This window comes from Arvicola amphibius, chromosome 8 (genome assembly GCF_903992535.2).
Source record: "Arvicola amphibius chromosome 8, mArvAmp1.2, whole genome shotgun sequence".
Classification (NCBI taxonomy): domain Eukaryota; kingdom Metazoa; phylum Chordata; class Mammalia; order Rodentia; family Cricetidae; genus Arvicola; species Arvicola amphibius.
In genome coordinates this window covers 126,705,324-126,728,996 of record NC_052054.1, presented here as the reverse complement: position 1 = coordinate 126,728,996, position 23,673 = coordinate 126,705,324, and the positions used below count along the sequence as shown (strand labels likewise).

Below are 23,673 nucleotides of genomic sequence, written 5' to 3'. Positions count from 1 at the left end.
GGTTTTCACCCTACATATGAATGATAGACACTTAGTTAAAAAGCACATTTGTAGCAGCGGCAGGGCTGGTGCCAGTGGGACTGGACGCCCTGCCAGGCCATGGCCCGAGCAGGTGTGGCTGACTGTGGGCCAGGGGAGCTGCAGAAGGTTGTTAAAATCTCAGTAGATTCAGGTGCAGCTGCTGTGCGGGAGGTAAAATACCCCAGAGGAGCACACAGACCATATGAGACGGGAAGAGCAGAGGGCTACAGGAGACGACGGGTCTCTCTCCACAGGCGGCTTTTCCTGGAGCTGTCCACATAGAATACTCAACAGTAGGAACGCCGTCCCAGAGGACATTTGGGGAAAGCGCTGTCCTGATGGGATGTTCGAACTGACAGTCTTTTTCAGAGCACCGTTTCAGATAAATCAGCACTCTCATCCCATGTACTAGGAACGGAAGAAGCCGGGAGAATGGCTGAGGAATGCAGAGACGGTTTATTAAGATGTGCCTACAAGTACCAGCAAATGCCTAAATTACCAAAAAACCAGATTATGATTATTTGAATTTAAGAACAAGAGAAGTCAAGTTGATGTACATTGTGCCAGGTGTTATAATTCTTTAAAATTTTGCTTACAGACTTTGAATATGATAGTAACTGTAGATTCTCTACTCAGAAAAATATCTATGCACATATCACTCCTCCACAGAATCCTACTCTATGAGGATGTCATACTTCATTGCTTTGATCAAACACTTGACACAAACACCACAACAGGAAGAAAGATTAAACCAATGATATAGGAATACTATGCTATATGGGTGTTCTGAACAATCTCCTGTCTTTAAGCTACGTGGAATAAAGACACAATAGCTAGAGAGTGTCTCCTCAACTGAACAGGTATCCGTGATGATCAATCACTGAATATACTACAGACTCATAAAGACACAATAGCTAGAGACTGTCTCCTCAACTGAACAGGTAATCGTGAAAATCCATCACTGAATATACTAGACTCATATATAGATAGAGCCTGTTTCTCTCAGACTCAAGGTCTCACTTAATAATCACCACAGAATTACTATTTTGTTATTTGTATATCACCTTCCAGAAAGATGGGTAATTTTTAAAAACAATGTTTTCTACTATTCCTTGAAAGTTAAATATTTTCAAAACAATGGTTTACAATATTTTTATTATGTTTTTAATTATTTAATTTTCAACATCCTGCATATCTCTTTGTGTAGTCTATTGTTAGGTGCGGGCACTCTCTTGTAATCTGATCTTAGACATTTCCTCAAGTCAACAGAAGACATATAAAACGGTATGCAGTGATATTTCTGGAATTTCCAACAATATTTTCACCACAGAGCACAATCACTAGGTCTTGAGGATTAAGTAGACATTGGTTATAGAAACGCAGCCTCACTGAATACTCACATTCCACCATGGTTTCTCACGTTTTAATGTTTTATTCTTCTTCGGTTTTTTGTCATTAATACTTAACTAAATGCTTTAAACAGAATTAAATTAAAAATTAATCTCCTCTGCTCTCTTGACTTTTGAGGTAACCTCTTCTTCCAGTTTAAAGACTAATACTCCCTTGGGTCCTTTTTGTGGTCTTACATGTGGCTAGAGGGTTTGCAAATGCCCATACTTTTTTTTTTTTTTTTTACAAATATACTGTATTTCCTTAATTTCTGCTTACTCCTCCTCAAATGTTGCTATTTCTTTTAACTTCTTGGAAAGAGTAACTAATGCCACCTTCCTCTTTTGTGGTATTCCTGTTTAGAGTTGATTGAGCTCCATGGATTTTGCTCTAACTCCCCTTCAGTTCACCCACATTTGAGGGAAGTGGCATCAGTGCCCTAGCGTCTGTGGCTTCTGCCTCCGTGGGTTCAACGAGCAGTGAACTGAAAATATTTTAAATAACTTGCATCTCTACATACATTTTTTTCTTGTCGTTGTTCTATAAATATCACCAGACTGCACCTATCTATATGGCACTGACATTATATTAGGTGTTAGAGGTGATCTGAAATACAGGAGAGAATGTACATGAGTAGGTTATACGTAAATACTGTGCTATTTCAGGCAAGGACTTCAGCTTCCTCTAACTGTGGTATTAGGAGGGGAGGAGCGATGGTGTCTTAGCTAGGGCTCCAATTGCTGTGCTGAAACACCATGAATGAGAACAGCTTGGGAGGGAAGGGTTTGTTTGGCTTACCCTTCCACATCACAGTTCACCACTGAAGGAAGTCAGGACAGAGCTCAAACAGGGCAGGAACAGAGGCAGGAGCTGATGGAGGGGTGCTGCTTACTGACCTGCTCATTTTGGCTTGCTCAGCCTGCTTTCTTACAGAAGCCAGGACCATCAACCCAGGATGGCACCACCCACAATAGGCTGGGTCCTCCCCCAGCAATCATTATGAAAATGCCTTGCAGATCTGCCTACAGCCTGATCTCATGGAGGCCTTTTCTTAACTGATGCTCCCTCCTCTCAGATGATTTTAGCTTGTGTCATGTTGACGTATAGCCTGTAGAAGTGGTATTTGGTTTTCATGAAGTGTAACATGATTTCTGGGAGCTGTAGACATCTATATACTCCCTTGTTTCCAGTTATTTCCAGCTGAAACCTACAGGAAGACAGGAGTCACAATGCCAACTTTCCCCAAACTTCTCTCCCAGAAACGTCTCCCAAGCCCCACCCCCGCTTCTGCTTCCCAAGCTTACCTAACTCAGATAAGGTCTGGCTCTATAACCCGGCTAGCCTGGCCTCATTCTCTGTGTGGTTTCGATGTGAAATGTTCTTTGTAAGCTCCAGTGTCTAAACACTTGGTCCCCAGCTGGTAGAACCTTTGGTGCACCTCTAGCTAACATGTGGCTTGTTGGGGATGGGCCCTGAAAGTGATATCCCTTCTGGTTTCCCAAAATGCTCTGCCCTGACACACTAGAATATGAGAAGCAGCAGGCTGTGAGCTCCTGCTATCATACCTTCCCCACCTTGACAGATTGGACTCTGTAAAGTGTGAGCCAAAATAAATCGTAAGTTGCTTCTGTCAGTAACAAGAAAAGCAAGTGATACACTTTCTCACCTATCCATTTCCCTACTTGTCACCATCTAACCTGCAGCCCCTAGCCACCCCGCTCCACAGCAGCCACCGCGCTGCCTCAGCCGATGGCAGCAGTGCACTCTGTCCATGAAGGCACAGTAGGATGAGATCTACACAATCAGCCGCAGCTCATCCTAGCAGCCCTTCCTTACCACCATTTAACTCCTTATTCTCCAAGTTTCCTTCCTTCGCTCCCACATGAGACCCCCCTTTAATAGACATTTTAAGGTAACCACAACTTCAATTACTTCCGCTACTCTCTATTTTAATACAGCTTCCAATGCTGTATTTTGAACAGTTTTATCTTACTCACTCACTAAAACCATAGATTCCAAGTAGTTCCACGAAAGTAACCAGTAAATCAAAGAAGCAGTCTTAGAATGTAAACCGCAGGAGAACTTCCCCTAATTACTCTTTTTGTTTTAGTGCAACTTCCAGACATTCATTTCCATACATCGCTTAAGGTCAAAAACTGTTTTCTTCTCCAGTCTTATTCTTCCTCCATTAACTGTGGGGAGAGGGGCATCAAAATCTGCCGAGTCCCCTTAATCAGAACCTTAGACATCTTTTTTTCCCCTCTTCCCTTTGTTCTCCCTCTATATCCAATAGCTAAGTACTTCCTATTTCACCTCATAAACAAGTTCTTTGTCCCCTTTCAGTCACCACTGCCCTTGGCTGGAACTGTCTTTCCCTCCTGGGAGAATGACTATGCTCCCTTACCTAATGAATATGATCCTTAAATGGTCCTTAATTCCCTTCCTTCTTATTGGCCAGCGTGATCTAGTCACAAATCTGATAGTGACTTTTCAATTTCATGTGAGAGTTCAACAAATATTTCCAGTATAAAATTCAAACTCCTGACACCACTGACTTTGGCATCATAGAGATGTGTTTGTACCCCAAGTTCAGACAGCTAGATTCTCCAAATTTTTGCTTCTCTCTTTTGCCTCAATGCACTGGGAGCCTGGACTCCTGGAACAGAGAATGAATTTGAAGGTTCAATTAGAGAAAGCATTTAAAAACGCACGCGAAACGATTACTCTTCCTTAAACACCACCAAATACCAGGTCTCCTTCCCCAAGTGTGACTTCCTTCTACTGGTACGTGAAACAATCACATTAAGGTGTGTGTAAGGATCTAGATCACCCGGAATCCAGACTATTTTGGCTCCTGCCCCAGCAGTTATGTAACCTTGGGGAAGTTACTTAATTTCTGCAGCTCGCACTCCCACCTCCCCCAACCTCGGTAAAATCTGGGAGATGTAACATTGGATTGCTTTAGAGTTAGGGAACTCCGTTGGCATGGTGACCAGTACATGACGCTTGCTAAATGTTAATTATTCTCTACCATCCCCATGAATTAGGACTATAGGTACCCCCACCGCGTGGTTTTCAATTTTGTAGGAGAAAACTGCTCTCGGCATTGCTAGTTAAGGAAATCTGGAAACGCCTATCTGGAGATAGGAGAAAACAGGCAACGCGTGAGCTGCTGGCTCCCACGTTCTCTGAGCTGGGAGGGACGAGTTTCGTCCTTATTTTTACGTACGAGGAAGTTAAAGGGTGACGTGTCCTCGGGCCTCGTGCAAGGCACAGTCACAACTCTTTATTGAGAGTGAGACCAGAGCCCCGGAGTTGCTATGGTTAAGCTGCAAGCGAAAACGTAACACTGGGAAGACGGGAGCATTTAGCTGTATACAACCGGCCAAGTCCGGTGCAACTTACTTGGGTAAGCAAGGGAAAGCTGTCAGACATGGAGAAGCCCCGCTGCTGACAGAACCAGCTCTCTACCAAGCGCGAACCGCCGCGGCTCAGGCCCAGGACCCCGGCTCCAAGCTGCCCACGAGGAATGCAAACCCGAGTCCGCGCGGCGCGGCTTGAGGGCCGGGGCGGGGCTTTACGAGTCACGTGCCTGGGCCGTAGGCGGGCGCGTGGAGGGAAGTCGGGGTCTGATTGGCTGCCCGTCACCAGGTGACCGCGGGGCGCGTTCCGGTTGGCAGGAGCCGGCTAGCGGCCTTCAGTCTGGAGGCGGCGACGGAAGGAGGAGGAGCTCCGGCCGCGCTCTCGGCCCGCAGTGGCTGCGTCTCCCAGCGCTTGTCGGGTCCCCACCCCTTTTAAATAAGCCGGGCTGGTCGCCGCCCTCGCAGACTAGTCCGCTGTGGGGAGGCGGCGGCGGCGAGCCGGCGGGGGTGCGGCCGAGGCCGGAGCCCTGCCCCGGGCCGGGCGGCGGGGCGGGCGGGCGCGCGGCGGGCGCGGCGGCGAGTGCGGGCGGGCGCAGCCCCGCTCAGCCCGGGGCTGCCGGCGCCGACCGCGCCATTGTTGGGGGAGGGGGCGGGAGCGGAGTCCGGGGCGAGCGGAGGCGCAGGCAGCGGCCGAGCGGAGCGGACGCGCCCCATGGGGAACACGCTGACCTGTTGCGTGTCCCCCAATGCCAGCCCCAAGCTGGGCCGGCGTGCGGGGCCGGCGGAGCCCGACTACGAGTCCGAGACCTACGAGGCGGCGGCCGGGGACGCGGTGGCGGTAGCGCCGACGCCCGCTGCGGCCGTGGAGCCCTCCGAGTTGGATTTCGGAGCCGGCGAGGGGCACCACCTGCAGCACATCAGCGACCGAGAGATGCCCGAAGGTGAGGGGGCAGCGTGCGCGTCCCGGCCGCGGCGCACCTCTGGCCTCCACCTTCTCCCGGGGTCCCGCAGGGAGGTGGGAGGCGGCCGCCGCCTCGGGTTCCTCACTGCCCGGAGTAGGCTGGCGCGGGCCTGGGCACCGAGGATGAAGGCTGTGTGCGGCTCGCGTCTCCACCCCTTATTCTTCCTGGGGCCGCGGCTGGCCAGTTTCGCTCCCACCCCTACGCCCAGTTCTTGTTCTCATCCCGACCTGAGACCCTGCAGCCCCCTCCACTTCCTCTTTGTAATGCTGGGCACTGTCCAGCGGGACATTATCAAGACTTCATGTGTCTGTATGTAAGTGCCCCTTTTCTTAATAAAACTCCAAGGACCCTGACCTCGGCGTAACCATCCTATCTCCCTGTCCTTATTTAGCTACATGGTACCTAAGGTAAGAACCTAATGGTTCCTCTTCCCTGGAACCAGTTAGGTAACTGATATTAAAGCAGTCCAGACTCAGCCTATTTGAGGATTTCTTACTTACGTTGAAGTAGAGGTTGCCACAGAAATGTGTTTGATATTAATAAGATTTTAAAAGTATCTTCAATATAGGTTGTTTTAATTGGAGCACAGAAAGAAAGGAGATTGGGAATGGGGCTTTTGTGAAAGATGCCAATGTTTTCTTCCAGGGCTACGTTTAAGTCCCGTCCGTTCCTCCCGCCCCCCACCCCCCACAACAAGCTCAAGTTTACCCTCGGACTTCTGCTCACTTTAAAGTTCTCATTTCGACAAATACATCGCCACTTTAAAAGTTTCATTTACTTTACCTCTTCCAAAGGAAGAGGGGTGGGAGAGATTGTTGGTCAGACGTTTCAAAGGAGTCAAAAGCTAAAATTTAGCCTTAAATTAGTAATGTAAAGGTTTGGGAGTGAGGGTGAAGCACTTAGGTGCTTGTACTGTTTATTCCCATGGCTCCTTTCCCTCCCTACCTTCTTGCCTGGAGAATTTTATTCAGCGCTGAGCATGTTGAAGTAAAAGACAAATTCAGCATCCTGAACCGCTGGAGGGTGGGCTGGATGGGTAGGAGGGAGAAGCGGAAGTGCTTGGAGCTTTATAATTAAAAACCTGTGAGTCTAGAGAGAAGTAATACGGGATAACAAGATGGTTCTTGAAGGCTACAGACTTTAAGACAAAGTATCATCAAGTGTTTAAGCCAGGCTGGCCTGTTTGTTTCACTTAAATGCTACAAATGATTTCCTTTCTTTAGAGGAATCTCTTATAACCTTCTTTAAACTTTAGCTTGGTCGTTGGTGTCTTCATGTTAAACTTAAGGCCCATGATCGATACACTTTTGTAACTTTTTGTAATATTTAAATATTATAAAAGAATGCAAAAATAATTGTATCTTTAAACAGTGTGCAGCTTGCATGCCTCTGTGTGTGTGTGTTTATGAAAACTGTTCTGTTTTAAGGGAAGCCTCTGGGTTTACAAACCAGTTAGAATGTGGGTAGTGTTGGGTGAGAATCCAAATAGGACCTTTTTATAATTCTTGAGGGATTACCACACAATTTCATGTATGCTCATTTGTCCCTTCGCAATACAAAGGAAGTCTGTCTGCACTCTCAGCACTGCTGGTGAGGACGCAGAGTTAAGATATGACTGAAGCTGCTTCTGCGAGGCACTGTTCTCAGTACTAGTGTGGAGGTGGGCGGGTGTGCTGGGTTGCACTCTTGAGAATGGATACTCTATTTTAATCTGTATAGGAGAGCTGGGTTCTTAGTCCTTCCCTGTCTTAGTTACAATACAAGTAGCTGATGGAAAGGCAGCGTTTGCTGAGATCTCATAAGTGTTCTTTTCAGTGAGAATGAGTAAAGGGAGAGGTAAGGATGTGGCCTGGATTCACTGGTTATGTAAATGGGATGTTCTGGTAACCATTGGTTGAAGCTGAGGATGCTGACATTAAGAATGACTGGTGAGAGGTATGTGAGCATAGACCTATATGGTAGGGAAGGCTAAGTCAGAAATTTTGAAAAAAAATGTGAGCATAGAATTTGAGTTTATTAATATTTCCATTAAAATTCCAGTGTTTCTTCTAAACACTTTTAGGTTTGGAGGACTACTTTATGGTATGATATGTACTCGCCCAACAAGTACAGACCCCTTGGCTTGATCCTTAGTGCTGCATTTGACTGAAAATATCAAATATATATAAACACATTGAAAGTTTGCTTTTAATTTCTATATTTCAGAAAATTTTATGCCAGTTTCCTTGGAAACTGAGAAATAGCTTAAAAAGTAGCTTTTATTTATAGAGAAGAATTGAATTGTTTTGATTTCTTAGATAAAATCATGAATAAATGATCTGCTTTATTCTCTTTTGAAACATTTTAGAGCATTCAAAGTCACTTCTAAAACTTCCAAAGTACGCACATTAGTATTTCCTGATCCATTGGCTCTAATGTCGTGTCTGATAACTGATGGTAACATCAGTAACACAAAATAAGGTACTGGGGCTTCTTTTTTCTCAGCCTTTCATGCAGCTTTCATGTACTGACTTTAGGAACTATGCTTAGTGCACTGGTCAAAAGTGCTCAGGCTGGAGAGATGGCTCAGAGGTCCTGAGTTCAGTTCCCACAACCATTTGGTGGCTCACAACCATCTGTAATGCCCTCTTCTGGCCTGCAGGTGTACATGCAGACAGAACACTGTACGTATAATAAATAATAAAGAAAACATTTTTAAAAAGTGCTCTCTCAGCCGGGCGGTGGTGGCGCACGTCTTTAATCCCAGCACTCGGGAGGCAGAGGCAAGTGGATCTCTGTGAGTTCGAGGCCAACCTGTTCTACAGAGTGAGTTCCAGGACAGGCTTCAAAGCTAGAGTAACCCTGTCTTGACAAACCAAAAAAAAAAAAGATAGAAAAGTGCTCTCTCAAGTCACCCTGTCCCTTGGAAAGAACTGGCAAATATGATGTGGGAGAACCTCTGAACCTTTTTTCCCCTTTCTAGTAACTGTTAACCATTTTTTTAATATGTTGGTAAGAGCTATAGAAAACACAGAAAAGCCATTTTTATTAATATTTTGGTGTTGCATCTTCTTGAACCTTTCATATGCCTGTAAATAAAACATTTCCCTTTATAAAAATGAGATTGTGTGTGGTGCTTCCTATCCCTGGAACAATGCTTCATCCCCAGAGCATGCTCCAGGAAGACAGTGCAGAGTGCCCTATGGCGTGCTTAATAGCTGCAGTACCAGATACACCCGTCTCATATGGTTAGACATCTTTCGTAGTGAAATTATGCCTACTCTCATAAGATAAAAACAGATTTTGATGAGTGGTGTGTTCTACCTCTGGATAGAATTCAGATGGTATATTTAGTCTTACAATTTAGTGCCTTATGATGTGTCATTGGTGTTAAAGGCATTTAGTTCTTATGCCTGGCAATTTGATGGTAACACTGATTTTTTTACTAGTCATTTAACTCTCTGATTAGATTTATGATTCTTAGTAAACTATCTCATGTCTTTATTTCTGAATAGCTGCTGCTCTGAGAGGTCTGTCCGTAATGCTGATCTCAGATGACAAACCAAGAAGTCTAGAAACAGGAGAAAACTGAAAGGTGCCCGACTGGTTTGAGTACCCTGAAACGTGTTTATTGCGCACCTTGAATGGCTAGGCAGTGCTCCAGATAGAGGCAGTGGTAGAAAAGGAAGTCCCTCCTAACTCTGACCTTCTGTTCCAGAGACAGTGGGAGTAGACAATAGTGAGTCATCAAGAATGTAATGAGCTGGTAGGAAGAAAATGATAGAGAGCAGGGATTGGGAAAGGGAGAGCTTTACACTGAGGTGAGGAAAGATGACTTGTCTCTAAGTAATGTGTGAACTTTCCTAAAAGGGAAAGGAAACAATAGAGGGTGAGGGGAGACTTTCCTGTAGACAGGTCCCTTGAGAGCTTTTTATATGGGACCAAGCTTGGTGTCTGTAAATGACAGGAAGGAAGGGGCACGGTATGGAAAAAGGGATGCCTGAAGAAAGGTGGTGGGTTAGGCCTTGACAACAATGTGAACTTGGGTTGTATTGGGAAACCACTGGAGAATTACACACAGGGAAACAAGTTCTTTGTGAAAAAGACCAGTTTAGTGGCTTTGTGTGAATGCACTATGGTGTATGCAAGAGACCACCTGGGAGTCTGGGCAGTAATTTCAGAAAAACCAGTGGTGACTTGAACAAAAAAAAAAGCATTATTGCCTAAGGAATAAACTAGGCTGACTAAAGGCAATGAAGTAAATAAAAAAGTAACAAAGATGAACTGACAAGTGACAGAAGAAACACAGGTGATCCTTACACTCCACACATGAGAGAATGGGAATGGAAACTGCAGGTCCTCCTTTGAGGGGTGAGGAAACCCAAAAACTTGACAAATGTTGGTGAGGTTATAAGGAAGGTTATATTCATATATTGCTGTTTTAAACGAAGAATGATTTGACTCCATGAAGGGGAATTTGGCAAAAATCTAACAACATTGCTAGTTTATTTAACCTAGAAACCCTGCTTTAAGGAATTTATGCTAACGATGTGTATACTGTCATGTGAGACAACATATTTCAAAGTTCTTGCTGTATTATTTTCATTAAGATGATAGGCAGCAACTCATATGCAGTCAGAGACAGGTAAGATAAACTGGCATAACTACATGGTTATGCAGTTTTCTCTATAAAAGTAAGTACGGACCTATGGAACCATAAAATAAATAAGGATCTGTTTAGAGCCATCTTCAGGGTAGATTTCATGAAGGGGGTTGGGAGTGATGTATGGAGAACAGCAAGGAAAATATATATTCAGTTATAAAAAACACTGGAATTCTTGATCTTGTGTAATTATGTATACCCTATTATCTAGTGTTGGCCAAAGCACATACATATTTGCCTAAGAATTACTTTTATATAGATTTTCCAACGAAATGGCAACATTTACTTGTTTGCTTCTGTGGGTATGAAAACTTTGTAATGTATTGCGTATGTCCTGTACACTTCATTTTATCCTCTCAGGGTTTTGAATTAGTACAGGAATCGTAGCTGGTTTACAGATGAGAAGACAGCTTCTAGGAAATATAAATAGAGTATTCTAAGGTTTTAACAGCTAAGAAATGTTCAGTCAGGAATGTAAATTGCAATTGTATAACATCAGCCTAGAACTTAAGAGAGTAGGACTTAAATGGGCTTCTTAGGGTGTCACCTGTCTTCTGTCTTCTTTTGAGGCTACTGAGCTTTGATGTTCTAACAATAATGTTGAGGAACATACAATGAAGTGAAGGTAGTAATTGTGTAACCTAGAAATGATCTTCAAAGTTTAAGTTAATAAAATCCTCTCAAGAAATAGACTAAGGAAAAAAGTTTCAATATATGAATGATCACAGCCATTAAAACACATTGAGATTTATGACAGGGAAATACTGAGAGCTGGTGGAGGGGCAGGCACAGAAATGGACTGGCTCACTGGAGGCTAGGAAAGCTGGGCAGCAGTGACCTCTAGATTGAGGACCCTCCGCTGAGGGTGATGTCAAGTGTAGACTGATAGATTCATCTGACAGTGCAGTTGTGGATTTTGTGATGTTTGTGTTCAGAACCACAGAACTAGTACAGAACATGCATGTTGATGGATGTGGAGCATATCAGAAAGTAGGCTAAGTCTTTAGACGAGTACCCAGGAACTGCTGACATGCTCTATTTATTGTCATATATTGAAATTGCTATGTTGGAATCAACTTTCCCCACACCTGAAATGTGCTATTTCTATCTGCCAATGTCTTGCTCATTGCCTCCTTTAATATTTTGATAAGGAAATTTTGTGATGGATTATGATTATGTAATGTTAATATTTTAGCCTTCACTACATTTAGTTATTATAAGTTGAGTGATTTTTTTTTTTTTTTAGTATTTTTGATGTGTGATTAAGGTGGATCATACAATGTATAGATTCTTGGTCTGGAGGAAAAGCAGTTTACCTACCATTGCTTTCAAACTGAATTGCAACTTTAATTGATAATTCAAAAATGGTGGATCTTAATCATAATTTTATCATAATCATAATTTTAATCATAATCCTTATCTTATTTGTCCTAGTTGAAAACATTCTTAGAGGTTTCTTTGTGAAAGATGTGTCCATATATGTGTGTGTACTACGTGTTCATATGTGACAGTCAGGGAAAGGGTGCTCTTGCTCATTCCTGCTCCACCTATTTAAGACAGTCCAGGGTCTGCCTGTCTCTGTCTCTCTGTTGCTGGAACCACAGATACAGTGTTAGTGCTGACTGTCCATGGGTGCTGGGCTCCGCACTCTGGTCCTTGTGCATTGAGCACCTTTATCATCTGAGCTGTCTCACCAGCTCTGCTTACAGTTTTCTAAAGAAACTTACATAGAAGATACATGGTAATTGGTATGTTCACATTTTCCTAAATCCATGTGTGTGTGCAGATACTGGACTGGCTAAGCTAGAATGGGAATAATACTTGCTGTATCATTATACATTATTCAGTAATAAATACGTTGAGGGTGGGAATGATTTTCTTTAATACAACACAAGTTGTGAGCTGAAAAGAGATTTTGTGTTGTTTAGAACTGATAAGAGGTTTTGTTTTCTTGTGGTTCAGTACCCAGGGGCAGGTATCTAAGCACTGAGCTACACTGTTTTTAACTTTTTTAAAAAATCCACAAGAAACATAGCTGAAAGTTAATTATTGTGAGTATATCTATTGGTAGTTTTTAATGAAGTGTTATTTTAGCTTCTGCTGATTTCTGTTGCTAAGGAGACTTTTATCCATCTCACTTTTAATGTGATCCATAATACTGATTTACTATGTTATTTATAATTATGCATCAGTGGAAATCTATCTCAAAATCAGTGTGTACTCACAAGGAGTTCAGAGGGAGCTAAACTAAGCTTAGCTTGACCTGTGAATTATGTGATCTCAGAATGCATTTTGATTCATATTTGCTGAAAAGGCTTTCCTCCCGAAAACCACATCTCCTAACTAGCTAATGCCCCTACAGCACATTTGTCTCGGACTTTGAGAAGTCTTGAGAGATATGATAGACTGGCCATCCCTGGGACATGTGCCCACTCCAAAACCTTCCCTCCAAGACATGGTGTTCTTGATTTTATCACAACCTTAGATTTTGCTTTTAGGTTCAAAATTGTACATTATCATTTGGCTTTTTTTAAAATGTATTTTATGTGAATGTATGTGTACCTGAGTGTATGTCTGTGTGTGTATGCACATATGTGTACCTGAGTGTATGTCTGTGTGTGTATACACATATGTGTATCCCAGGAGGCCATAAAAGGGTGTTAAATCTCCAGAAGTCGTCGTCGTTACAGGCCATTGTGAGCCGCCCAACATGAATGCTGGGAACCAAACCAAGGTCTTTCACAAGAACAAATGCTCTTAACTGCTGAGTCATCTCTCTCGCCACTCGATTTACATGTATGTTTTAAACAGTCTTTTTGATTTTAATACTTAATTTTCTTGTACTCATGAAATTCCTTAGATTTTCTTTTTTTTCCAGGTCTGGGGATCAAACCCAGGGAAACACTGTACTGACTGAGCTATATATGACTTCAGCCCCCTCTACTGAAATTTTATAAAGAACTTTTATTGTGACACAGAGGCTGCTACATGATATAGCTGTTTCAAAAACTATTTTTGTTTTTTTTGTTTTTGTTTTTTTTTTTTTTTCGAGACAGGGTTTCCCTGTAGTTTCTAGAGCCTGTCCTGGAACTAGCTCTTGTAGACCAGGCTGGCCTCGAACTCAGAGATCCGCCTGCCTCTGCCTCCCGAGTGCTGGGATTAAAGGCGTGCGCCACCACCGCCCGGCTCAAAAACTATTTTTAATAGTGTGATCTGCAAGCTACATTTTAATTCAAATGGCAATATGTTTGATTTTTAGAAGGAAGTAGTCCTCTGTCGCTTTAGAAACAAGCTTTAGATTAGAAACAGCTTAGAAGATCTCTGCCTGTCACTTCATGCACACATGGCTTTGTTTTCCACATAGCTAACTTTGTTTCATACTTAAAGATGTCAGAAAACCTTACAAGTAATTGTGTGGGGCATCCTTTAGAATAATTCTCTTCAGCTAGTACACGCCTTTAATCTTAGCCCTCTTGAACCTGAGGCAGAAAGATCCAAGAGTTCAAGCCAGCTCAAACTACAAAGTGAGATATTATCTATAAATAAATAATTTAAAAATAAAATAACGTAGGTGATTCAAATTCCTGTTCCACAAGGAAGTCCTAAATTACGTTTATGCAGGACTCTGTGCTTGTTGCTTGGAGGAAGGGGGTTCTAAGTGTATGCATTTCGTTCGTGAAATGCTGAGCTAGACAGTAGTGCTGGTTGAGTAGGACTTTTAGAGTTACATTTTGTTTTTGGTGTGTATGAACAACTGCATGTGCCCAAGGAGGCCGGAAGAGAGCATTGGGTCCCCTGGAGCTAGAGAGTGATAGGCAGTTGTGAGCCACGCCATGTGGGTGCTAGAAATGGAACTTGGATCCCCCAAAGAACAGTATGCTAACTGCTGAGCCAACTTTCCAGCCCAGTGGAGAGTTGACTGTTAAGTGTGTATTCTGTGAAAGCAAAGGATGTAGTAGGTACACTGTGATTCACCACTAAACCCCTTTTTCAAGAGTAGAATGTTGGCTGGCAAGGTTCAGGAAGTGTTGCCGTACCATTTCTCTGCCTTGATCTTGTTCGAGTTTCTGACAAGACCTGTTAAGTGGCTTGAGATGAGCTTTGCTCAGAAATGTCATAGTTTTTTTCCTTTCTCATTACAACTTTCCTTATCCCATGTAATGGCAAAGTGTTCATTATGGTTAGTTTAGAGTCTGTCTTCTGTTGGGCAATGGTAGTGTATGCCTTTAGTACCAGCATTTGGGAGGCAGAGGCAGGCAGCTCTCTGTGGATTCAAGGACAGCCTGGTCTACAGAGAGAGTCCTGGGGCATCCAGGGCTAAACAGAAAAACCCTGTCTTGAAAAACAGAAAGCAAACACACACACACACAGAGAGAGAGAGAGAGAGAGAGAGAGAGAGAGAGAGAGAGAAGGAAGAAAGCCTGTTTTGTGGCCTTGGTTAAATAGATGATCTCATCTTGCTCCCAAGGTAGATTGCAACAAGAAGTGAGTGCAGCCTTGGAAATTGAAGTCAAAAATTAAAAATCAGTTTGTGTTCATGAAAGTCAGGTGGGTTAGGCCATTGGATTTTTCTGCAGCCCTACATCTGCATGACAGCTTGCTTCCACATAAGCTGCTAACTAAGCAAGTTCTCTGTCTGATGAGATTAGAATTCGTCAAGTGGGCCGGGCGATGGTGGCTCACGCCTTTAATCCCAGCACTCGGGAGGCAGAGGCAGGCGGATCTCTGTGAGTTCAAGGCCAGCCTGGTCTACAAGAGCTAGTTCCAGGACAGGCTCTAAAGCTGCAGAGAAACCCTGTCTCGAAAAACAAAAAAAAAAAAAAAAAAAAAGAATTCGTCAAGTGGTTAAAGAATGTTTATAAAAACCTGATGTCTTTGTTGTCGCATTTGATATATTGAGCTGTATTTGACAGTAAGTTGACTTAAGGCTGGCTTGGAAACATTTAGTAACATCAGCACATATGTTAGATAAGTAGGAGGGAAGGGTGTGTGTGTGTGTGTGTGTGATTCTATTAAAGTTTCTTAAGATTACTTAGGTATACATTTAAAGAGTCTAAGACATAGATAGTAGTTTTCACATGAATGGAGAGATTCTGCAGTTTTCCTATAGAATTTTTGTTGTTGCTTTTATTTTCTCATGTTCATGCCTGAAAACCCTTCTCCTCAAAGTTAGAAGTGTTAATCACGATTTTCCAAACCACCTTCGTTTCTTCTGAGACAAATAATCATGTCTTTCTCTTTCCTTCTGTAGATTTAGCTTTGGAATCAAATCCTTCTGACCACCCCAGGGCAAGCACAATTTTCCTCAGCAAATCTCAGACAGATGGTAAGACACTTTTCCCCACTGAGGAAAGCCTGAAAACCATTTCTATTCAGTATGATACCTTATTGGAAATATTTCTTGGAATTTATATACTGACTTAAACTTTTAATGTACTTATATTTGATATGTGATGGTATGCTGTGCTCTAACATCACTCTTCGGGACAACCTGCGGATTTTGTAGACACTCCCACCATGTTGCCAGGGCAGACACGTGATTTAGAAGTGGCATGGATTACAGCTGTAATTAAGGCTCTTCCTTAATCCAGTAGTGTTTTAAAGACAAATGATACAGTTTAGGGTTCTGTTAGATTTTTAGGTGAAACGCCAAAACAAATGTGTTATATATGGTCATTTGACCCATTTCATATAGTGCCACACCTCTGTAAGCCTGTGTCACACCCAGATTTGTGTGACTCAAAAATTTCAGGCTATTTAAAACCTCTTTATCTTGTTGCAGCAGAACTTAGAGCAAACCTGTCCTAATGTTCCCTAGGTTTGCTGTTAGGTTGAGAGTCTGAGCTGTGGAGTCTCCCACACTATCTTCTGTAATGTGTGGTCGGCCGCACTCCCGCTGCTGGTTAGGAAGTATGAATATGAGAAGTGAGGGCTCTACGATAATACTGGGAATGAGCAAGTGTGCAGCCCGGCGTAAGAAGGGGTGGCAGTGCTTCTAGCCTGCTTCTCATAGCTGTCGAGTCTGCCTGTCTTGAACTATTGATTCTGCTTAGTAATGTGAAAGCTATCTTAACTGAGAGGTGGCAGTGCACACCTCTAGTCCCAGCACTCAGGAGATAGAGACAGGCAGATCTCTGTGAGTTGCAGGACAGCCAGGGCAACACAGAAAAACCCTAAAAAAAAAAAACCCAAAATAAAATAAAAGCTATCTGTACCTGCCCCCCATTAGTGGGAAGGAGTATGTGTCTTAGAGTACAGTCCAGTGTTCACAGAGGAGACTGTGGGGAAATAGTGTGGCCAAGGCTCTTTCTGGAATGTGTGTGCCATAGATGTCCTGCTCGGTTAGTTTAGCACACTCATTTGAAATGCTCTGTAAGGTAGGCTTAGTGCTAGATGTATGACAGATTTTTTTTATTAGCTGAATCTCTCACCTGCCCTAATGTAGTTTGTCATTTTCTTTTGTATATGAAAAGTCTCCTTTGTGCCTACTACATTATCTACTAGATTAAAAATAAAATTTAGTTTTTCGATATACGTTATGCAGTTTATTTTGACAAATTTATTTTGTTAGAACTATTTTTTTTTAAAGTAGAGTTGAATTATATCTGACTTTGCATGTTGGTAGTCCATCAGATAAGTAACAGCTACTTTTATTTTTCTATGGCATTTGTATCAGAATTGATCAGTTAATTGTTTTTTTATTCTTAGTGCGTGAAAAGAGGAAGAGCAACCATTTAAACCATGTAAGTAAATAGTTGGAAACTTAAGAAATTAGTATTTGAATTAAAAGCATGTCTTCAGTGATATAGTGGGGATGCAGTGCTGTTAGTGTAGACTTTCTGTACATTTTCTAAAATCTTCTCTCATAATAAATTTACTTAGGGAAGTCTGACTTAATACCATTTTTATTTTACTTACTCATAGTTACATAACATGGTTATCATACAGAGACATGCCTGATTTTTTTTTCCTTTTTTATCCTGATTTCTTTAAGATGTACTTATTATTTATGTGTATGTGTGTGTGCCTGCAAGAGTTTATGTGTACTTTATAGGTAGAGATGCCTTCAGAGATCCAAAGAGGGAATCAAATCCCCTGTACATGGAGTTAAAGGTGGCTGTGAGCCGCCCACTGTGAATGCTGGGAGCTGAGCCTGGGTCCTCTGCAGGCCGATAAGAGCTCTGACCTGTGCGCCGTCTCCTCTGCCCCTGGTCTAATCTGTAACTAAAGGGACAAACCATTTTTGGTACTATCTGTTGATTTCCCATCATAATAGGTAACAATTGTTTTCCATGGACCATTATTTCCCTCTTCCATTTCCTCAACATGTATCTTAGTTTTTGTTAAATCATAAGTCAGTGTTCTCACTATGACTGTACACATTGTTAACTGCTGGGACGTGTAGTATTGTGATTGTGCTGCCTCCCTCCTTCCATACCTCAGTTCTTTCTCTTCCGTGGTTTTCAACCTGGATGCTTCAGGCCCTCTCGGTGAATTCCTTTTTCTAGTCCACATTAGCTCACCCAGCTAACGTCGGTGTGCAGCCCTGACTGCTCTCCCGGCTTCACATTCTTCCTTTGGTGTATGGAGTTCATTTCCAGACCATTTCACTTGTCTGTTTCTTATAGGCATCTTCTTTTTTTACACCAAATGGTGTCATATTTGTCACATGCCTATCAAAAATATTTCCCATCTCCTAAAATGCATGTGTTCTAGTTTTCTCCTGTGGGCACACCTTCACAGCCTCTGCCATCCTCTTTCAGTGAGGCTGGGTTTTGCTGAGGCCCACTCTTGATATATTTTTTTTTTTTTTTTGGCTATGGCTTTTAAGTTACTGGGATCTCACATAACTACTCTCTTGTATTGGTTCCTCAATGTCCTGGATTCTATGTTTCCCTTTGTCTTCTTACACTGTACTGGAACACCTTTTCTTGAGAAGAAACACATAGTATTTATAGTGATCCGGCCTGGGAATCTCTCCTATAGATGGAGTTTAGGTTGAAACTAATTTCCACCGTCCTCAGGATACTTTTCTGTTATAGTCTCAAGAACATAGTGATTCTGGTTTTTTCCTTTATTTATATATTTTAATTTTATGACTCCTGACCTGTCTTCCTCTCTGGGATGTTGGGATTATAGGCATACACCACCATACCCAGTTTAATTTTCATCTTTTAGTATTAAAAATTGTTAGTCCTGTTTCCTGCATCTTGATAGAAACTCCTTTATTTATTTAATTTAAATGAAATATCATAAAGAAATAAGTTTGTGGTTAGTCCATGATGTTTAAATGAATTTAGAATCCATATATAGAGGCTGGAGAGAAGGCTCACTAGTTAAAAGTGCTTCCTTCTCTTTCTGAGGACCAGAGTTTGGTTTTCAGCACTAATATGGTGGCTCACAACTTCAGTTTCAGGGGATCTGAGGCCTCTTCTGACCTCTGCAGGCACTAAGCATGCACATGGTGTGACTGAATAATGATAGGTTTATTAGTGTAGTTTATGGCGGTTATAAGCCAGCAAAAGTAGTAACTACAGTTCTTAGTTTCCAGGCACCATCAAGACAAAGCTCCCTTTACAGTGATGTTACAGGCATTGCTCAGAGATTTCTTCTGCCAGTGTCTAGTACCCAGAAGGAAAAGTGTGAATAGCTGGACAGGAGTACTATGTCCCCTGCTGTGTGTTGGTCAGTGGAACTGGGAGTGTGCCCTGAAGAGGGCAGCAGCGGGGAGCAGAAGTGGCTGCTCTTTTGAGTTGCATAGAGGAGTCTGTCTTTATCTGCAGTTCAGAGTCTGACCAGATGGGGGCAGTGTGTGGTGTTTCTAGCCAGTAAATTGCTGATTTGCTAAGTGAGCCCCTAAGAGACTAGGATTAGACTGAAACTAATTAAATGTTGTAGTATTCCAAAGACAAGCATGATTAGAAACCATGTATATGGAGGAAGATGGGATGAAGCATCACCAGAAGGTCTATATTTTATTTTGACTTTATTTTTATTCCCATCTAAGTTTTTTGTCAAAATTAATTGTTACCATGTATATGCTGTTATTCCTTAATTCAAGTTGCACTTCCTTATTTAAAAGCTGAAACTTTTTTTTTCTTTTTTTTTTCTTTTTTTTTTCTTTTTTTTTTTTGGTTTTTCAAGACAGGGTTTCCCTGTAGTTTCTAGAGCCTGTCCTGGAACTAGCTCTTGTAGACCAGGCTGGCCTCGAACTCAGAGATCCGCCTGCCTCTGCCTCCCGAGTGCTGGGATTAAAGGCATGCGCCACCACCGCCTGGCTAAGCTGAAATGTTTTGAGTGCCAACCTAATGTTTGTTAGGTTGTGGAAAATTCCACAGCTGACCTCATGAGATGAAGCAGCAGATGAAGAGCAAAAACTGACAAGAGTTCCCTTTAGCCTGTCTGTGTGTGCACATAACGTGTGTGAATGCATACATACATATATACATACATATGTGTCAGTATTCCAAAACACACTCTCTTAGTTGGGGTTTCTTTTGCTGTGATGAAATACTATGACTAAAAGCAACCTGGGAAGGAAAGGGTTTGTTTTGCCCATCATCATGGAGGGACTTCAGGGCAGGAATGGGGGGGGGGGGGCAGGAAGTGTTGCAGGAAGCTATGGAGACGTGCTACTTACTTGCTAGCTCTCCATGGCTTGCTCATCCTGCTTTCTTAGAGCACACAGGACTGTCAGCCCAGATGTGGCACCACCCACAGTGAGCCAGACCCTTTCTCATCATCATCAGTCAAGGAAAGCACCACGGGTTTGCCAGTATGCCAGTCTAATGGGGATGTTGTTCAACTGAGGTTTCCTCTTCCAAACCACCCTAGCTTGTATCAAGTCCACAAAAAACACTAGCCAATACACAGTATTTTCTGTCCCAAGGAATTTTGATTTGAGATCTTCAGCCTATAATAGTGACCCTAAAAGGTATCTTCCATTGGAATAAAAGCATTTCAATGAAAATCAGTTTCCTTTTTCGTGTTGTATTTACCTTTTGGGCTTATAAAGGTGTGCACTTTAACACACAGGTAATAAAAAGTGCACATAGTAGCTGAATAGCTTAAGAAACATCACAGCTTTAGATATAATTGAAACACTTCTGGCGGGCAGGAGAGATGGCTCAGGTTCAGAGCACAGGCTGTTCTTCCAAAGTCCTGAGTTCAATTCCCAGCATTCATATGGTGGCTCACAAACATTTATAATGAGATCTGGTGCCCTTCTTCTGGCCCACAGGCAGAACACTGCATATATAATTTTTTAAATCTTTTTTAAAAAAAAGAAAGAAAAACACTTCTAGCTTGAAAAAAGTCTTTAAAATAGTACTTTTTAAAAACAACACCTGGGGCATTTTGATAGGGAGCTAGTGCTTTTAGAAAGAAACAGAAGTTTATCCCCGTGCGGGTATTACTGATGGTGAGCTTCTAGTAGATTTCCATGTTCTGTCCTTTCAACTGTGTCTTTTGCCTGCCCCGTTTTTCATGTGTTTATGAGAAAGTACAGATGGGCAAAGTGATAGTATGATAGGAATCATTAATTATAGGAGGAAAGGAAGGCGCATCTGAATTAGTGTTTTTGTTGATTTTTAAGAATGCTAAGTTTTTGGTATTCTGCTTTAAAGAATGTTGCTGTTGATCTTCATTCAGTGACACTATATGGGTCTTAACATACTTTAGGCTGTTCCATTGTCTGATATGGCTGTATTCTCGCAAATGAATGGATACTTCTAAAGTGTTTTAACGATAGTTGAGAGGGCTCAAAGAGTCATCTTCTTCCCAGTGACACTGTAGATAGTTCTTCACTAGTTTATGTCTGTGATAAGATTCATCTCCCAATTTATAGTTAATTTCTCAGTTCTAGAGTTGAACACAGGACCTTAAGCTTACAGCTCCAGCACTATATTTCTTAACTAATAATTCTTCAAATACTCCATAAGCTGTTAAGATTGTGTGCTCAGCATTTGGTGGTAGGGGCATTGAGAGTTCTTCTCTGGAGAAGCTTAGATTTGTATGAGGGGGATACCCTGCAGGCAGTTTAGGAGTACCCAAAGAGAAACATTCTGTGGCGTGGTTGTTGGCAGAGAAGTGCTAGAAGGTAGATGGGGTTCAAGAACAAAGAGGGAGAAAGTGGCATCTGCAGAGGAGAGCAACAGGAAGGTGTCGTGATGTGTGCTAAATAGCTAAAGAAAAATCAGCACTTGAGTGTGCATTTGAGGACCATGGTGGCACTGTGCTTACACATGAGATGAAGCTTCTGTTTTCAGATGTGAGGAAATGTTAACGCTTAAGGGAGTGGCCCCTGGCTTGTTGGCAGGTGAGCAGCCAGGTACACCAACTCTGACTTCAGAACACTTTCAGCCACAAAGATACTTAGTGTTCACCTTGTATTTACTATAGTATGATGATGCTCTTGAAGGCATTGTATTTTATTTTATTTTATTGATGGTATAGAAGTAGAAAGCTGCCTTTTGTTTAAGAAAAAACACTGAAATCTTACTTAAATCTTTTTGTACCATTTATAAAGGAAATTGATAATAGATACTTGACAGGTTTGGTTTTATAGATACCATACCAAGAGCTGCATTCTACAACCCATTCCTCAAACGTGATCTGGGGATGTTAAAAGCCTCCAGTGGTTTCCCTGCAGAGCCACACATGCTGTTACACCCAGTCAGTTCATATACTGTAAAAAATACATTAATGCTTTATCATTTGACCTTTTAACCAAGGAAAAAGAGCACATTTTATAGGTTTAACTTACTGTGACATTCTCTTCTATTTCCCTTCCCCTTCAGGTATCTCCAGGGCACCTTACTAAAAAGTATAGCTCATGCTCAACAATATTTCTAGATGACAGCACAGTCAGCCAGCCTAACCTTAGAACCACAATAAAATGGTGAGTACAACTAGGCTGCCAAGCACTGAGCGACAGACCCCTCTGCTAAAAGCATCCCAGCCATTTTTGGTGATTTCAGTCATTTGATTATCTATTAAGCACCCAGTTCCAAGAAATGGGGGTCAATTAGATCCTGACTTTTAAGGGACTAAATGTAAGGTTTCAGCTTCCATTTTATCTTAAACTGCATGGTGGGAAGGAGAGCCCGTTAGCAAGTGAGGATCCCAGGGAAGTCACAGGCCTGCACAGTGCTCACTGCTTTAAAGCTGCCCTCTGGATAGTTTGTCCTCTCCCTGGCGCCACAGGACACGGCAGCCTCATACGTAGGTTATAGTTGGAAGTATTTTGGAATACCCTGAGATGAGTTCAGATTGATACAGTGATCTCCCCTCCCCTGAGATGAGTTCAGATTGATACAGTGATTTCCCTCCCCTGAGATGAGTTCATATTGATGCAGTGATCTCCCTCCCCTGAGATGAGTTCGGATTGATACAGTGATCTCCCCTCCTGAGATGAGTTCAGATTGATACAGTGATCTCCCCTCCTGAGATGAGTTTAGATTGATACAGTGATCTCCCCTCCTGAGATGAGTTCAGATTGATACAGTGATCTCCCCTCCTGAGATGAGTTCAGATTGATACAGTGATCTCCCCTCCTGAGATGCGTTCAGATTGATACAGTGATCTCCCTCCCCTGAGATGAGTTCAGATTGATACAGTGATCTCCCCTGCCCTAGGATGAGTTCAGATTGATACAGTGATCTCCCCTCCCCTAAGATGAGTTCAGATTGATACAGTGATCTCCCCTCCCCTAGGATGAGTTCAGATTGATACAGTGATCCCCCCCCCCCCCCCCGCAAGTGCAGAACCTTCTCCCACTGCAGTGGCGTTTTCTAGGCAATGTTTCTTGGGTTTGTTAAATTTTGATTTTTTTTTTAATGTAGTTTGGGAAATGCTTGTTTGGAGTGTTAATGCCTTTTCCCCTAACTTTATCCATTAATCTCAAATAGTAATCAACTTATAAACTTAATTTTGTTTCTAATGTACTAGCATTTTAAATTTGTTTTGGCCAATTGTCAGTAATTTCTTCATTTAAAAGCTGCAAGTTCTTCTTCATCATCATGTGCCTTTCCTTTTATACTCACCACAGCCGTTGAGATTAAATTGTGTGTTAGCAAAACCAAGCCCCAATTCTCAGTCTTCTGTTAAGTAAAGACTGAGTGTTGGTATTTGGAAAAAACTCAGTCTGTGAGCAAAAAGATGATTGAAGTTTCATTAGAGTCCTCAGATCACTTTGAATTCAAATAATTCTGCTGTTTCTATATATAATTTAGTACATATTTTCAAACAGCAACCCTGTCAAACTAAATGGTTTCATGCCCCTCCCATGAAATCTAAT

General features: G+C 42.2%; 1 protein-coding gene across 2 annotated transcripts in view; it reads left to right on the top strand.

The window, feature by feature from the left end:
* Nucleotides 1-5,435: 5,435 nt before the first annotated feature.
* The window catches only part of Ccnyl1 (cyclin Y like 1), a 33,987-nt gene continuing 15,749 nt past the window's right edge, over nt 5,436-23,673 (top strand). Inside the window, exons 1-4 of one of the 2 annotated variants that reach the window (XM_038338441.2) lie at nt 5,436-5,713; nt 15,628-15,702; nt 17,085-17,119; nt 22,175-22,275. In XM_038338441.2, coding sequence (XP_038194369.1) covers nt 5,485-5,713; nt 15,628-15,702; nt 17,085-17,119; nt 22,175-22,275 — 440 coding nt within the window. In that variant the 5' untranslated portion in view covers nt 5,436-5,484. The remainder of the gene's footprint in view (nt 5,714-15,627; nt 15,703-17,084; nt 17,120-22,174; nt 22,276-23,673) is intronic. The other variant, XM_038338442.2, reaches the window with a different exon arrangement.